The sequence below is a fragment of the Arvicanthis niloticus genome, chromosome 15 (genome assembly GCF_011762505.2).
Source record: "Arvicanthis niloticus isolate mArvNil1 chromosome 15, mArvNil1.pat.X, whole genome shotgun sequence".
Classification (NCBI taxonomy): domain Eukaryota; kingdom Metazoa; phylum Chordata; class Mammalia; order Rodentia; family Muridae; genus Arvicanthis; species Arvicanthis niloticus.
In genome coordinates, this window is record NC_047672.1 from 65,205,563 (window position 1) to 65,224,181 (window position 18,619).

General features: G+C 36.1%; 1 protein-coding gene across 4 annotated transcripts in view; it reads left to right on the top strand.

Moving 5' to 3' along the window:
- Sema3a (semaphorin 3A) overlaps positions 1 to 18,619 on the top strand; it is a 447,300-nt gene that overhangs the window by 358,179 nt on the left and 70,502 nt on the right. For all 4 annotated transcript variants that reach the window (XR_013103905.1, XM_076913127.1, XM_034519468.2 and 1 more), the window contains 2 exons: positions 4,548 to 4,641; positions 13,517 to 13,636. Coding sequence is in view for 3 of the 4 variants with exons in the window: in XM_076913127.1 (XP_076769242.1) it covers positions 4,548 to 4,641; positions 13,517 to 13,636 (214 nt within the window). In the remaining variant the exon portion in view is untranslated. The remainder of the gene's footprint in view (positions 1 to 4,547; positions 4,642 to 13,516; positions 13,637 to 18,619) is intronic.

Consider the following 18,619-nt stretch of genomic DNA (forward strand, 5'->3'; position numbering starts at 1 on the left):
TCCTTTATCCCTTCATAATACTGCATTCTACTCCTTAGAAGAACGCCCCCATGGCCAGATCTCTTACTAGCTACCTAAACCTTGTGGTTCTGGCAGTTTTGCATTCTGTTTCTGGATGATTGTTTCTAGCTTCATCAAGTTACATCAAGTTACAGAGAAAATTTTATGATGGCCTTTCTCTTAAAAGCGGAATAATATTTTAATTATTTAAATGAGCCACATTTTCATTATTCATTCATTAATTGATGGGCATCTAAGATGTTTCCAATTTCTTGCTATTATTAGTAGAACAGCAATGAACATGGTCCAAGGTAAGATCTAGTGTCCTTTGGGGACATCCCCCCAAATCTTGTATAGAGCTTTTTGAGGAACCTCCGCATGAATTTTTATATTGGGCTTTATGAGTTTTCACTTCCACCATCAGTATATGAGTGTTTCTCTTTCCCCACATAATCTCTAACATCTGCTATCATTTGTTTTGTTAATCTTGGCAATTATTACTGGGGGAAGTTAAAAATCTCAAAGTGGTTTTAATTTGCATTTACCAGAAAGCAAACGATTGAAAAAATACTTCTCATTCATTTATATTTCAATTTATTTTATTTATTTATGATCCAGCCGTTGCCCCTCCCCCCCCAGTTCCCTCTCCCACAATTCCTTATTCCATTCCTCCTCTCCCCTGCATCCAAGAGGATGTTCCCCCACCAGAAGGTGTCCCCACCTCCTCCCTAGGGTCTCAAATCTCTGGAGGATTAGGCACATTTTCTCCCCCTAAATCCAGACCAGCAGTCTTCTGGTGTATATGTGTCAGGAGCCTCAGACCAGCTCTGGTATACAGCCTGGTGGGTGGATCAGTGCCTGGGAGCTCCCAGGGGTCCAGGTTAGTTGAGACTGCTGGTCTTCCTATGCTGTCGCCCTCCTCTTCAGCTTCTTCTATCCTTCCCCTAATTTAATCACAGGGGTCCCTTTTTCAGTCCAATGGTTGGATGTAAGCATCTGTGTCTGTCTCAGTCAGCTGTTGATTGGGCCTCTCAGAGGACAGCTGTGCTAAACTCCTGTCTGTAAGCACATCATAGCATCAGTAATAGTGTCAAGCCTTGTCCACCCATTAGGTAGTTCCTAAGTTGGGCCCCAGTCACTGGACCACCTTTTCCTCATTCATTTCTCCATTTTTGTCCCTGCAGTTCTTTTAAACAGGAGCACTTCTGTGTCAGAAATTTTGACTGAGGGTTGATAACACCATCCCTCCTCTTGTCTATCCACTGGAGGTCTACTGTTTATTTTTATACCCTATTTTTTACATTAGGTTATTTGCTTTCTTTGAGGTCGGTGTATTTAATTATTTGTATGATATAAGTGCTTACTCACAGTCAAGTATATAATTGTAAAGATTAACTGGTAAAAAAAAATTGTGACTGTTAGAGGAATAATGAGTATTTTCGAAGGTATCTTACTTGTGAACATATTTGCCCCATAACATGAGAAATTTTGATAACCATGAAACATGATTGCTTTATTATAGTAAAAAAAGAAACATATTTTAGGATAGATTTTATATAGCTTCACAATACATTTTTACATTAAAAGTGAGATTTTTCTTATTCTCTTGTGATGGGGAATCTGCGTTTTAGAAGGGCTTTGGGTCTTGCCTGAGTTCCAAAGCTAGCAAAGGACAGAGCCAGGAATAACAGCCATTTTGTCCAATTTTAGCATCTTTGGACCCATTTCCACATGTAATGGGTATAGACTTTATACTACAAGTGTGTGTATGCAAGTAACTATATATACTGCACTCTACAGCGTGTAGATATATATCCCATGACCACATCTCACTGGACTGGAAAGAAACTGCATGTGTTCGCAACACCATAGAATCCTATGAGAAGAGAGATTTAATAGGAGATGATCAGACATTTGAATAGCAGTTATGCTTAAAGAATTGGTATTTTATCAGCAGGAGGAGTGATTAACTTAATATTTATATGTGAAATTAATGAAAAAGAAAGCGAGCTCTGAGCATATTATTGGTTACCATGACCAAGGGTCATTTTTTTTTCTCTTAAACTATGACTGACATGCTGAACCTCTGTTCCTTTGGAACCTAACCTTTTACTTTGTAAATCAAATACTACATGACATTGGAAGTTGAGCTTATCTAAGTTGCATTGTTTGATTAACTTGGACAAACGATCTTAGATATTATGTCTTTCATACTTTGGAAAAATATTGGAGGGAATAATAAAAGATCTATGAGTAAAAGAAACAATAGCATTTGTACTATTTTTTTCTATGACTAGTTTCAGTGTTTCTTCCAACTTTCAATACTCATACTCAGCGATTGCAATAGTATTTCATTTGATTGGTGTACTATAGACTCAAGCATAGATATACCCTCCCAAATATACATTTTTCTTTTCTATTTTCTAATTTCAACAAAATACATGAAATCAATCTATTACTTACAAGTTTCTATGTATCTTCATTAGTGTAAGTTAATGATTTTTATGTTGTATTTTTAGCATTGAAGTACCAAAAATACAACATAAAATAAGGTTAGATCTCTGGTGATTTGTCACTCATAATTAAGTAGTAATATGTTAGTTTTTCATATCACATTAAAATTTTTACAATATGGGTAGCAACTTATTTTAAATATGCATATTCTTTGAGTGATCATGTGAATAGCATTAAAAGGAAAATAACCTGCTATTTATTTTTCTGCATTAAAATTCTTTATATAAATTTAATAGTCACTTTCCTGGTAATACTGTAAGGTTAAACATTTACATTAAAATTGAGATTTTAGACAAGAGGTTCAGAGTTATGGTATGGCCACATGAAATCTAAGTCTGATTATTTGCCAAGCTGGGCTTGGTGCCTAGATCACCAACATTCCCGCTATAACTGCAAGATTTTAAGAAAACCCATAAATTATTACACAGTAGGAATTTCAGAACAAAGCTAAAGCACCATCCTTGCTAGCAGACAGCAGATACATAATACTGAATCAATGAAAAGAAAGAAGAAGACAGGTAGTTCACGATCACTATTGCAGAGCTGCAGGGTAGCTTAGTTTCCTTCCGCTTACACGATTCTCTGCAATTCAAAATGGGTTCTAAGAGTTCTAACTTGAAACTCTGCCATTAGTTCCATCAGAAATAGTAAGTGTTAAAGTGATCCTTGCTGACCATAAAATGGATTGTTTGTCATTGTAAGTTAGAAGATACTCTTATGTGATTAGTAGAAAAATTGCCAAGACCACTATTTTATTTTAGTCTGGACATGTTAATGTACTACTGGAAAAAGCATGCATATTCTGAAGTAATTAATGCCCAGGTCACCTGTGTATTCCAGTGCCAGAAAGGCTCCTGAGTTTACTCACCTGTCACATATCCCTAGCAATATACATTGAGACAGAGGGTTCTTAGCCGTGAGTCTAAAACCTACTTCTAGGGCTTTTGTTATCATGCTTCCCTGGTATACCCAGTGCCATGAGCATACTTTTGTGCAGTTAAAAGTTTATTCTTGTGTCTGGGTACTCGATCTCCCAAAAGAGATGACCTACCACACAGGAAGAACAACAATATCAATCAGCCAGACCTCCCCCCACCCAGCAGCCCCAGGGACTAAACCACCAACCAAAGAGTATATATGGGGGACCCATGGCTCTAGCTCCATATGTAGCAGAGGATGACCTTATCTGGCATCACTGGGAGGGGAGGCCCTTGTTCCTGTGGAGACTTGGTGAAGATGACCCAGCGTAGGGGAATGCTAGGGCAGTGAGGTGGGAGGGGCTACGTGGGTGGGTTCATAGAAACAGGGGTGATAGAAGAGGGGATAGGAGTTTAACTGGAAAGGGGGATAATATTTGAAATGTAAATAAAATAAACAATAAAAAATATGTTCACTGTTCTCTTGATGCCACCCCTCAGGCAAACTCTGTGGAAAGTACAGTGGTTCCCTTGAAAGAGACAAGGATGGTTTCATGTCCCTTGCTAGTTAATGAAGTGTCAGAAATTTACAGGAGAAGCATACAAATTGCATGGAGAAAAGAGTAGGGAAATGGCTCTAGCTAAATACTTTTTAATGGATTGCATATACCAAAAATCAGATAGAAATGGTCTAGAAATGTAATCTGTTATTTTCTTCTATATGAAAAAGTAAATGAGTTGCTTCGTGTACATCTAAATCTTGTTTCTCCAAAAGCCATTTGCATATGACATACATGTGCTTGGCACACACAAAACATTAAATGACCATCCTAATCCTACAATAACGAATCCTGCTCATTGGCCTTCATTTGTATCCTTTTAGTTACAGCATGCTCACAGATTAAAAAACAAATTCATCAAACTAAGTAGCTATTTGGCTAGTATGCTAGGATTAGCTCTTTCAATCCATTTAATTTATTTTGTCATCTCTAAAGTTTATACAAATTAATGTACTCCACGCTGATGTGAATACTCAACTTCTCTTTGATTTACTGACATGTTTAAAAATGCTTCTTTTATAAATGAATAAAATAGTTCTCTTGTTTTATTCTTCAGGACAATATTTTTAAACTGCAGGACTCACATTTTGAAAACGGTCGTGGGAAGAGTCCTTATGACCCCAAACTACTGACTGCCTCTCTTCTAATAGGTATGTAGCCACCAATTGCTTAAATAGTGAATCTATTATAACTAATAACAAGGTGCCCTATTATTTTAACCTGCCAAGATATTTAATCTTATTTGTTAATACTGTCAGGAGGAGAACATCACCTGTGATGTTCACAAATACGTTTTTTTTTAAATGGAAAAATAAATCACTAATTGTCAACTGGTGTTTGCCCTACTCAAATTGAATCATACTCGGGAAAACAGTTTAACTGTACCTTTAGAATAGTTGGCTGAAGCATTGTACTTCCTTGGTTGAAGTTTAATTTTTTTATTTTTAAGAATGTTTTTTATTTTCATTTCATGAAAAACTAGAGTAAACATTTTGAGATATGGTTAAGAAAGAACAGCATTTAGTGTATCATGAAAGTTGCACTTCAAGACACTACTGTTTCAACATTTGGACAGTTTTGTCCACAAGATGAAGCCAAGGGGTAGGCTAGTTGGCAGAGACGTCCTTGTGGTATTTTCTTTGACTCACTGGAGTATCTTGTCATATGTGTGAGCCTAAGGAAAACATTCTGTCATATGTTCTCTGCTTTAGCGTCTTCTTTGCCTAAACACTAACATAACGGTGTAGGTGACTTCATTTTTCCTTTATGTTTATCGTCTCTTCTCTGGTTTTTTCTTGTTTTCCTCTGCTGCAGAGGACTAGAGAATACTTAACAGTGCAAAGGTTAAAGAGGGGGATGAAGTCGGAGTGTTAGTGTGCATTGAAAGGTGAAAACTGTTTAGATGGACTTTTAAATATCTGAATACTGGGCTTAACTAAATACAAGCTTAAAGAAAGGAATCTTGCAGTGTATTCCTCTTCACTTGGCCTCCCTCTACTTGTTTCTTCTTCCCTTTTAAGACTTTTCATTCTTTCTACCTTTTTTTTTTTTTTTTTAGTTTTGAACATACCAACAACCTTCCACACATTATATTTTTGTACTTCTTCCATTTACATAAAATGGAAAGTTTAAAAATAATAAAAGTTTTGAAACATCAAAGTTGAATTGAATTTTTAAAGTAAGTTAGTGCTTAGCTTGTTTCTTGTAAGTCTAGAAGGCTTTTCAATGTTTCTTTTGTAAATAAAAAGAAAACATTTTATAAAAAGTTTTATTTTATACTCACAAAAATAAAACTTTATAGTTATATAAACAACTGCATTAACCACAGAGATACATGTCCACTATTGTCCAGTGTTTACCACTAATCTTATCTCCCTTTAGAATAAAACATTGCAATATAAATTATTTCTTTTATAGCCTTTCTATCTAGAGAATTCTAACCCAGTTGATTCTTTTATAAAGCATTTTAAAAACTTTTCAAACCTGAAGAAAAGCTGCATACTTCAGCAAACTTATAGTTTCTCTGTCCATGGGTAACCTAATGTACACATGGATGCCTTCCTCATGCATACATACTGAAATTCAAAAGTTGTCTTAAACAATGAAGAGGAATCTTACCTTGTTCTAACTTGTAATCTGTATTTATTTAAATTGCACACTAAAAATGAGAAATATTATTCAAAAAGCAGTCTGTAAAAATGTGCCTAATGCTGTGTTAGCTTGTGGTATGCTCCTCAGAAGGGATTTGCTTATTTATTTTATTATTCCAGTGAGAAAGGATGATGACAGTTGGTATTACATAGCTCCTATGGTATGCAACCACACAAAGTCCACAAAGAAAGAGAAACTCCAAAGTTTGGTTTTATATTAGGGTTTCTTTGAAAAAGATGTATAGGTTGCTGAAAAGGAAAAGGGAAAGAGAGAAGTTCAGCAAGACAATATGTGGCTGAGAAAGAACAAGAGACCTTTCAGAAATGCACGCTTTCCATGAGCCTCCAGACCTCAGATACCCACTACCGCAAAATGTGGCCAGAAACTTTCAGAGTAATGAAGTCATTATCCATAAAACAAAATAAGTTAATTTCTGAATCAGTTATAAAAACAAGAGGAAGGAATAACTATGGCCCCTTCCATATTTGGTAAAATCCCTTAGAATCAATGACAAATTTTAAATGTTTGAATATTTATTCATCAATTTTGTGTGTTGGGGACACCAGTGAAGTAACAGCATAGACGGCATGTGGAAGTCAGAGGACAAGTTGTGGGAGTTGTGAGCTGTGGGGATTGACCTGGGGTGGACAGACTGCTGGCTAGTTACTTATCTTCTGGCCCATCATCCCCTCCCGTGCAACGCCATTTTAAGTCAAGAGCTGTAACATTTTTCTGTGGCTGTTTGTTTTAGGTGTGTATTACAAATACTCCTTCTCACAGTATATAAAATTCTCTTTATTGACTTTTTAGGTATTTTCCTTTGATATGACTTTTAGTTTTAATATGACTCATTAATTTTATGGGTCTTCTAAATACAAATATTTCTTCATTAACCAAACTTTTGAATCTAGAGTATAAGCACTTCAAACTTCTTTCTCCAAATCTAAGTTTCACTCAAAACATCTTTGAATTTATCTTAGCAGAAGATATTATACTTTGCAGATGGTATTTATTACTTGCAATGGCAGTATGAAGCTGTTTAACCAACAGAAAATGTTAAAAGTCAATAGACACTTAAAAATGGAGTTTATACAAACCACCAAAGTTTAGTAACCTCTCTGCAAAATGTCATGGGTTTTTAAATGTTGGCTACAGACAACTAGATTTTTCCCTTGACAAAGGCATAGCTACCAAAAATGCCCAAATACAATTACATGATCTAAAATTTTGAGTCACCTTAATAAAGTTAATTTTTCAAACTTTGAAAATAATGGATGTATGGCAGAATTTATTTTTAAAATATCTCTTAGTTCCTTCACCTGCAAGTATTTTTTGACTTTGTTAAAAATATCCTTATTAAAGATAGCATTTGTTCCCCTGCTCAGTATAAATACCAGGTGTGAACAGAGCACAGGAATAAAATCTAGTACTTTCCACACTAATTAAATAGTAACTCACATTTTCGTGATATGAAGGAATGGCTAACTTGAGAGCAGTTGTGATTTCTCAGTGAAATCTCTTACAGGAAATGCAGAACTAATAATTTAGAAATATTCCATCAGGAAGGGGTGCTGCTTTAAGCTGGAACTCTGCCTTGCCTCAAGAAAGAACATAATTTGGCATTAAAATACACTCTCAGTGGGGATTAGAAACAAAAAGGTACTCCCTACCATGATTAGATATAACTAAGAACATTATTTGAACCTCTCTGCCCTCAGTTCCCTGCTATATAAAATATATAAAATAGTATGCTTGGTGAATTCCACCAGCTTCTCGAGAGAGTTAAATCCTGTGGTGTAATGGAGAGAGCGGCCACTTGAGTGTTTGTGCATTGCTGAAGGTACGTGAGGTAGGACCAGACAAAACTAGTAATAATAGTTGTCCATGAAGAAGCCAGGAAGCACAGCCTTATAAGTTTTATGTTTTAAAAATGTGCCATGTGAACACATCATCACAGAAAACTATCAGCTCTATAAGAACAACCTATAGAGCAAATCTGGAATACATGTGTTGCTATCTAGACAGTGGTCCATAAGGAGGTAAGATACCGAATTTTCCTTGTGTGATACCACTGTACCCTGGGTCTCATTCCTGTAGTACAGGTCAGGAATAGAAAAGGAAAGAGATAAACTTTTTTTCTTCTTCTGTTTCTTATTACCCACTCCTCTGCGAGTAGAATTTGCTTAAGGTGTTAACAACTTAATAGCCTGGTCTTTTCATTTCTTTGATACTCGTACACATTCATGTCACCCTCCTCACCTGTGCCAGAAAGGCTGCAATTTCATCAGGAAATTTATTTTTCCTTCTTCAGTTTCACCTCACCACGCCCTTCGTAGGAATTGTAATCCAAGACATTAGCTGATCTAAGCCACATTGTTACTTCATGTTGAGCTTGTTAACAGCGACTCTGGTACTGCGTGTGAAGCTTTGTTTTTAATACGAGCTTCTCAGGGAAGTCAGCTGTGGTGGATGTGGAGGTCACAGAGCTGTTTTCATTCATCCCAGTAAATTATGCTTCCTTTAGACACCGTTTTAAAAGGTCACCACTAAGACAGGATGGACATATACTCAAATAGTCCTCCTGGTATTTGGAGTCTTTTAGATAGTTTAGTTATATCTGTCAGCACTGTGTATCATCGTCTGATGGACTGTTTCTGAGCCATCAACCTTTCCATGTGTATTTCTTTGCACAGATGCTTTACATTCTTGCTGGTTAGACAGTGTCCAATCCTTGAGTATATTATTTTACCATCAATGTAACAAAATTGGACACATTCCATCTTTTATTAGTGACTTGTTGTACAGAGAGAGCTCAAGGGTACATATCAAGAGTAATATCATTCAAAACAGAATATATCTTCATTATATATATATATATATATATATATATATATATATATTTCATATTTCCAATAGCATAGATTAAAATGCATATTAACACTATCATCAAGAATAATCAACATGTAATTTGATTACTTCATAAATGACCTAGAAATGAAAAAACTTCAGTTTTGTTTCACCGTTAGACTTATCTGTTCTGTTGGGCATAAGCTGTTGGGCATTATGTAAACTCAAAACTACCTAGATCATTTTAAAAATTCACAGACTATGGCACAACTGCAGTACATGCTGGGAATGTCCAAAAAGGTATTAACTAGCAGAGACAAGGGTTGGTATTATATGTCTGCTTAGCATCAACCAGAAAGTAAGAATAGGGCATTTTGCCACTGAGACTATCGGCCAAAATAATAATGTTGTATCTTCTATATAACCATCACCTATAATAAGATCCTCATAGAAATCTCAGCAGGGAATTGTATCTAAGGCTGAAAGCATAAAACAGCTATTGACCATGAATAGATCCAAAGAGATTATGCCCTGAAATACCTCACAATTATCTGAAATGATCCATCCCCCCAAAACTTATTCTCTGGCAAAAAGCAATATTTGGGTGAAAGGTGATTTTCCATGGCTACAGGCAAGTGATCCCTAAACCTCAACCACTCATTTGTTTAAAATTCACTTTTTAAATTTAGTTACCTTCTTAGTTAAAAACATTGAGTTCTTTTGCTTTGTCCAAACAATCTTCCTATCTGTTGGAAAAATTGGAAGAATATTAGTCTCTCCTCCTCACTCTTTTTCTGATGCTGAGTTTTTTTCATTCTTGTATGACAGTAAACACAAGAAGTAAGCCTATATAACCCAGCTAGCATGAAAAAGATCCAAGCACCTTCCTACAGCCAAAGTAGTTTGTTACAATTTGTAATTGTGTACTTCATTTATTTTTAATTAGGAGGAGCTGGACAAAAGAGTGATCAGGATGTAGTACAACCAGTTTATGCTTATCCCTGACTAGCTTACAAATAAATGAGACTCAGACTATAATTATTTTATTTGGCTTTGACATTTAATGGAGGTAACTCCTAATCTACTTTTCAAACTACTGGCATGGCTATCTCCCCAACGGTATTCCCCAAATACTTGATGTTTCCCCTGAGCATGAGCTCATGGTACACCTTCCCTCAAAACCCCTTCTCTTCTCTCTCCCTGTGGTCTCCTCTCTTCTCCACAATCAAACATGTAACTCAGAATCCAGCTATCTCTAATCCCTCCAATAATTGGCTGTAACCATTTAAAATCAATAGTTTTAAATGAAGGAAAAAGTCTTGTACAACAAAAGCTTGTAAATGTGTGAATTCCCTTGTAGGCCTAGACAGAATTTAGCATTACAATGCATAGCAAGCAATCAAACCTCTATATCATGGCATTAGATAATTTTCCATGTGGGATGCAGGATCCTGTTGGGTGTGATTAGCTGACATTAGCTCAGTTCCTCATCTTGCAGTTTTAGTTTTACAACGTAACAACAGCAAATGACAAAAAAATAATTTTATGCTTTGGAAATTTCAAGAAAAGAGAGCACAAGAAGTCCACTCATAGGGGTTGTGGCAGGACCACAACTCCAGCTTGTCATATACAGTTTTAACCACCGTCCTCTTGTTCTCACTGATAACAAGAAAACTGTAATACGTATCTACCGATAACTTGTTAAGGTTTATAGTATTGATTTTCATGAAAATATTAAAATGCTTAAATATAGATAAGTTATAAGGACTTATAAGCATTCAAGTATTCCAGAAAGCCTCTAAAATGAGTGAGTACCTTCTTTGTAGTTCTAGGTTTCTGTCTGGCAAAATAGCACTCTATCGTAATTTATGAGAATAACTCATATTTACAAGTAATTAATTAATTAAGTAGGAAAGAACAAGGTATTTTGGAATTCCAAAGATACCATACATAGAGTTATTTGTGAGTACTTTTAATGTATTATTAGTTTAATTAGTAGATGGTAACAAATTACTGTCTAACCAACATTTTGGTTACTTTGAGTCACAGCAATCTATACCAAATAATCAATTTTAAAGTTCATTAAAAAAAAGAAAAAAAAAAACAAGAAAGGCAGTTTTAAAAAGATTTTTTTTCCTCCACTTATTCTGCAATGTTTTTGGACTCTTGAAAGTCCATAAGACAGTTCAGAAAGCTAAACATACACCTTTAATCCCAGGAGTCTTGAGATAGAAGCAAATAGATCTCTGACTTTGAGACCAGTCTGGTCAACAGGAGTTCTAGGCCATCCAGGGGTTCATAGTGAATCCCTGTCTAAAACAAACAAACAAACAAACAAACAAACAAACAAAACATATAACAAAGAGAACTTCAGAAAGGCAAAATTCCACTGACGAGGCTGATTGGGTTAGATCACTGAGAATATCTGTTTTGTTACAAAGCATTTGTGAGTGAAAACTGGATATATAAGTAAAGAATAACATATAAATAATGATATTAGTTAAATATCCCCAAAGTATTTATTTCTGAGGACTGACATATAATTTTATATTTATCTAATAAAGAAGTATATGGAGAATGATAAACATTTAACTTGTCTCTCTATGATCTCTTTAATTGGTGACTATTTTCAAGTTAATTATTACAAGAACATTAGCCCATCGTAATAATCAAAAAAATATTATTAATGTCTTTTTAATGATTGTTATTTGTAGAAACATATACTACCACTTTAGTTATTTTGCTTCATAAATGCAGTGATTCACTTAAAGTAGTTTGGCAATTACATGTTATCTAGAAGAGAGACTACGAGATGCTTTCTGTCTCAGTGACAGAAAACATAAATTTGGCAAACTTCATTTCATTGAAAGGTCTATATGTCTTAGCATAGTAGCCTTAGAATTAAGCAGGGGCCTGGATTTGAACTTTCACCCTGGCTCCTTAACCATTAAGCCAAAAACCTTGGCCTTCCTGAACTGTAAACAGGGGCGATGTTACTTTTCTCTCTGGGATGTCTACAGAACTGACCATTCGGAGACATCCAGACAGAGGTGGCTGCCTGGAAAGCACAGAATAGTCAGCTAATGTAACTTTTCTGTCTGGTCCTCCTGTTCCATCTGGGCTTTGTGTTTTTAACTCCTGGTAATGACTCTGCTGGTATTAAACTGTGACTGAGGGTCCAGGCAGTTTCTGTAGCAAAACATCAGAAGGAATACAATCTTGAACTCACTAAGGTCTATCTGAGATTTAGAATCACTCTTCAAAAGCTTTGTTAAATCTGAAGGCCTATTGAGGATTTAGGTTTGGACTTTACAGTGCCTTATACCAGTTTGAAATGTGTTCCATACTGGATGTATTCAAAAATATAAAGGAAGCTTTGGAGGTAGCGGGGTGGATAAAGTAATAGCAAGTCAAGTGGGAAACCAGATTTTGGGTTCCCCAGAGCCCACAGCAAAATGTACTCGGGGCTGCAAAGTCCACCTGTAGCCTCAACACACAATGAGCAGAGTCAAGAACTCAGGGAAGCCAACTAGCTCAGTCTTTAGGAACTAGTAAATTCTAGGTTCTGGAGACTCCTCTGTAAGGGCAAAGTGAAAAGGAATGGAGAACACCATCAGAGGTCAACTTTGGACCTCCACACACTTACAGAAATGAGTACCTATCTACAGGGAAACACACACACACACCAGTGCACCAGTGAAAAAATTAAATTTAAAAAAATCACGAAAAACTTTCAAGAAAAATATTACTTGTTACAAAAAAATATTGTGAATCAGTTCTAGTGGAAAATAGTACACCAAACATTAAATTACCATTAAAATAAGTTATGCAATGGTGTTTTCATATATTTCACCCTGCAAAATAAGATTATTTGTGTTAGGCGCCATAAGAACCTCGCCCCAAGATGGCGATGGCCACCCGAGGGCCGAGTGATAAACAAGTCCTTATTAGGTGTGAAGGCTGTGCTTCAAGGTGGCCTGATCTTATGCAAGCGTCACAAGCCTATGGAGAGATGATACGTGGCATGAGTTCATGGGCTCCTGGCAGGGTTTATAAGCTGAACCCGGGAAGGGATCGCGGGATCACCATCTTGACTACCAACTGGTAAGTATCCTGAGTAAACTGCTGTGAGAAGGAACCTGTTGCTCCGTGTCTTAATTCCTGCTGGTCAGGGTTGGCGCGGCACATATTTGAGTCATAAGAGGCTCACCAATGTAAAGGCAAACTATTCAATGAATATAATTTTTAGCTCTTGAATTTTATAAGTTTATCAATGATAAAAATACAAAAATTTCATGTTATCTATGTTCACTGAATCAGACTTTATGCTTATTTCCTGAATGACTAACACAGGAATGTTCATTTTATATAGACACCTTTTTTCAGGACACAAGGAAGAAATACAAATAGTTTTGCATAATGACAGAAATAACATTTGTAGTAACATGAAAATTATATTATTGCTGCTTTGCTTTTCTTGCCTCCCTTCAATTAACATGTGCTTGTTTTTTCTTTGCCAAAATACAGATGGTGAGCTGTACTCTGGAACTGCTGCGGATTTCATGGGACGAGACTTCGCTATCTTCAGAACATTAGGGCACCATCACCCCATCAGGACGGAGCAGCATGACTCCCGGTGGCTCAATGGTAGGTTGTACATGTGAGAACACAGACACAGGATATGTCACTGAAAAGATTTCCTTTTACAGGACACACAGTGACTCTAGATTTAGTTGGCTGTTAAGATAATGGTGGTGATGTCACTACCATGGGTGTGAGAAAATGGGGGGGAAAGAAAAGAAGATTAAAAACTGAGGAAGTACCAAATACGAAGTTTCTCAGTAGTCAACTATAGAAGGAAAGGAACTGGCCTGAGTCTAAGGAAGGGAGGTAACGGAAAAAAGATACTGTCTTACAGGGACACCACAACGTATCTCAGGGATAGTCTTTGTTTTCCTCCTTGTGTTTGGGCCATTGCTTCAAGAGCCTCATTTCAAGGCTTGGCATAATTTTTTTTTTTTAAAAAATGTTTTTCCCTGCTAAATACATTACATTTTAGTGCTTTCAAATTTTCAAATGACTCTTAGATCTCTCAAAAATAAACCCCCCAAAAAAGCAAACTAACAAAAACTATCTTATTTTATCGGCAAGCAGATGAAGATCTAAATCTACACAATACAGATCTGCAATGAGATCTCAGTTTCCCCTGTGTCCAGGACTACTAGTTTAACTGCTTGAGGAAAGGTTCTTTTTTTTAATTGCTCTCACTTTTTCTTAGTATTTAAGTATTTTTAGCATTGTATAAAATGTGGAAAATGTATATGCTTAAATAAACAAAACTATTGTAATTTACACCATTATGATTATTGTTTGAATTATTGAATTACCCATGAAATAATCAAATACTTCTATAATTTTCTATGAGACAATAGCTTCTAGGACTTAATCTAAATTTTGTATTTCTGTTTTTTTAATCACATGAAATAATGTTAGAATTTAACTTGGTTGCACAGGCTTCTTTGATAAGTGTAAGTTTATGGTTCATGCTCATCTGTGTTTTTAGCAGGATGCTAAGCCACTGTACTATGAACATCCACAACACTTCTCCTGGGAAGCACCCCCACCCCCAACATTACTTCTCTCATCCATTTGCCCATTTAAAAAAAATCACATCAAGATCTCAGGGAACCTTCAGGGAAGGGTGGAATCATTATTATTTTTAATCAGTCTCTTCAAAGTGATCATTCAGAGCATAAAATAGACTTTCTTCCAGTCAACCCATTCTGCATCTCTTTCTTCCTGTGTCAATGCTTCTAATTGTAGTATTATTGCTCATGTGTTAATAACAAAGACACGGACCCTGTCTCAGTCATGTGATCTTTCTGCCTTTTTCTTAATCACATTGCTTCTTTCCCAAATTTAGCTACATTGTATTTATTTTGTTGTTCTTATCCTTTTCATTGTTTTTTTTATATTTATTGCGTATATACATGTGTGTACATATGCATATGTGTGTGAGTGTGCACATGCCACAGCATGTGAGTTTTTTGGAGTCAAGAAACTTGGAGGGGTTGGTTTTCTTCTTTTACCATGTTGGGGTTGAGGATCAAACCCAGGCCATCATACCTAGGAGGAACCACAGGAATCACTTTTAACCCCTGAATCATCTATCCTGCCTTCTTATATTTCTTTTTGCTAAACTGTCTCTTCCTGATCTAGAATTTTGATCCATTATGCCAATGGGGGAAAAATGCTTTTTTATGTATGCTCAAGTATAGTGTCTGCCTGAGACTTTTATCCTCAAGATTTTCCCCACTGTCAACTGACTTCAAGTTAACTTTTTCCAAGTCTATCTCATGACCTTATCTTTCAAAGTCCACCCCTGCCTGACTTTGTATAGCTTTTCATCCAGCTCCATTTAGAATGTGCGCTATAGTATTTTCCACTATACGTGAAATAGACAAATAAGTCAAACAAAGTTACTTCTTGCTCTCCCAAATTTCTTCAAATTTTGCCTTTTTCCCCCAAAAGTTGCTGACTGTTGTTTTAATTATACATAATCATGATGATATTCATGACTGAGTACAAACCTCACAGTAATAAAAGGGCATTTGACAGAGTCAAATTTCCACCAACTAGCAGGATAGGAAATACAGAGATGGTGTTGATGAAAGGGCACATTGAGAGAAAGAAAGAGAGAGAGAGAGAGAGAGAGAGAGAGAGAGAGAGAGAGAGAGAGAGAGCTGTTGACTGTCTACCACCAATCATTACAGCTTGAATGATGTGGGAGATCAAAATTCATAAGAAAACACCCCTGTACGATATCACTATCTGGTCTGTTCTCAAATGGAAATATTTGTGTGGGAGAGAAAATGTTTGTTTTGTTTTTTATTCAGGAACAAAGCTTCTTTGATCTACTGAGAACTCTAGTACTCTTAGAGGATTTGATTATCCATGAGAAACAAAATCTGAGTAGAAGATGGAATAACATGAACGAGAGTATAGTGTTCATTTCATTTTTATGGCCTTAAGAAAAAAGTCATCAGGCTAAAGTTGCTTTCATGCTGCACACACACACATGTTGACAGCTGACTCTGAAGAATTTACACTGTAGGAAAACACAGTCATTGTCCACAGCTCTGTACTTCATCTCTGAAAATGTGTGGTTCATTTGAGAATTCAGTTATCAGTCTCTCAGCACTGAATGTGAGAACTGATTTTCTTTCCCAGATTAACAGAAAGGTTCCATCTGACAGGGTGCAGAAACCAGATTGTTGTGAGTGTGGGGATGCAGGCGTGTTCACGTCAGGACCAGAAGACCAGGAAACACAGGCTTGGAGAAATCAGATAACATTTCAGAAAAAAAAAATGGAAACATAATGTTTATACATTTGTGTGTGCATAAAATGAATAACTTTTGAGGCATCAGCATAGACTACAGAATCATCTGTTGCCAGATGTACTCTATTGCCTTGTTAGACAATGTTCAGAAGTTCAGGGCATTGAACAATTTGGATGCATATATCACTTTGTGTTGCACCAACTGCTTTACCTATTTGGATAAACTAATGAATCAGTGTTAGGTGACCTTCAATTTTCGCTCATGCAAGAGAAAAGCAAAAATACCATTATCTAGAAATAGATCTTAAAATACCTTGAGTTTTTAAGTACAGCCTTACTACTTTAATACTCTTTCAAAAAAAAACCCTCACAGTTTTATAATAATGCCAACAACATTTTTAGTTTAGTTTGAACCAAAAGAATTGGAAGAAATCATACATTGACATTAAATTTTTTTAAATATATGAAATCTATGTATTTTTTTACAAATTAGTGTATTATAGCTGTCCTCATGTTTTAGACTAAAGACTAAACCCTAATTTGAGTTTCCTAGTGATTAAAATAACTTCTGATTTCAACTATGTACAACATTGGTTTGATATGTGCTAAAAGTCATGTTTTCTTTCTGTACTTCATAAATTCTCTCAATATGTTTTAGTTTTAACCTTCAATTCTAATTTCAGCTTCTAATAATTTAGAAAATCAGTTAGCTTTTTCTGCGTATATTTGTGGTTAGAAAACAAATTTCCGCTGCCTAGCAGGGTATCTAGTTACTGTTCTCTTTAGCCATTCGTTGTTAGAATAGATGGATGACTGGCCACATTTTTTATTTGATGAAGAGTGTTCTCCACATCGTTCATGTCCTTGACTAATATTGACTGTTGTATAATTTCAACAAAAATCCGTCAGCTTTAAATTATGTTTCTACTTGACTTTGACCTTTACCTGTGATGGAAAGGTAATATTGACTATGTCCCATAGTTACTATGAAATGAAAAAGGATGTGTGACAATGTATCAAGAGCACAGGGATTCTGAGTCATAGCAAGGTTTCCATGCTAGCTAGTATTGTCCTGTAGCACACTCCTTTGGCCAGGGAACTCTGGGGAGATGTGTAGCGCTCTCTGTCAGTGGTTATACTAGAGAGAGGGTGAAAGGGCAACCTGATCTGGCTTTGATACAATGAAACCACACAGATCCTTGAGAGAGCTGAGGCCGGTGAACACAAACAGACCTAATTACATGCCCAGAGTGTGAGGCTTTCCCATTCATTTCAAGAAGACCTGTTTTCTTTTAGTGGAATTTCCTAAAAGGATCGTGCCTGTGGATAAACCAACCCGCTTGTTTTCTTTTCGTTTCTTTTTTTTTTTTTTCCCTCCTGTAATTGAAATGGTATGTGAGCCATCACTCCACTTCCTTTCCCAGTCTCACGGTCGTACCAGGATGCTCTGCCCTCATTGGAACCAGCAGAACTTCCTCTGTGGTCATGTACTAGGATATTGCACATTCTCCAAAGATTCAAGTTTCTCCACAGGATGCATTTTTAGAAAAATAAAACCAAGAAACATGACTTCAAATAAACTACAAGAGCACAGATTAATATTGGAACCAGACACCCAGTCCTGAATCGCCCGTAAAACACTTTTAATAAACAATTTTAATTCTAACATGGTTGAAGATATAAACCATGTCAGAGGTCCAATGGCATTTTTTTAATAAGTAAAATGAATTACCTATTTTATACAATCTCAGAATTCTTCACTATTTCATTTTTCCATTGTTTTAATGGCTTTAGTAAATGAATGTATTTTTCTGACCATTGGAGGAAAACTTCTGCATCAGCCTTACTTTGGGGTTATATGAAAAGATGTTGGATGTAGAGGCTGAGATTTCCTTTAGTTAAAAAAAAAAAAAAAAAAAAAATACAACAATAGCAACAAACGAACAAGCCAGAGAACCAATTGGAGGACACCTTCCCAGGGTGTGTTGTTTGGTTCCTTTTCTAGGGTTGGTCCATGAGAGTTTTCTTTTCCATGCTTCCATGCATGTTGTTGTAGTCTTGTTCAGTTCATGTTTAGGCCTCATGCTGTGGAGACTTTACAGGTGTAGTTTCCCTGACATGTTTATGAAATGCACTCTCACAGAAAAATCCTAGTCCTCTGACTCTCACAGCCCTTTTCATCCCCTCTTCTGTGTTCTCCCTAAGTCTTACTGTGATGTAATAGTGATGGAATATATAGGTCAGTTGGGGCTAAACTAGGCCAGAAATCATATACATATACGTACACTA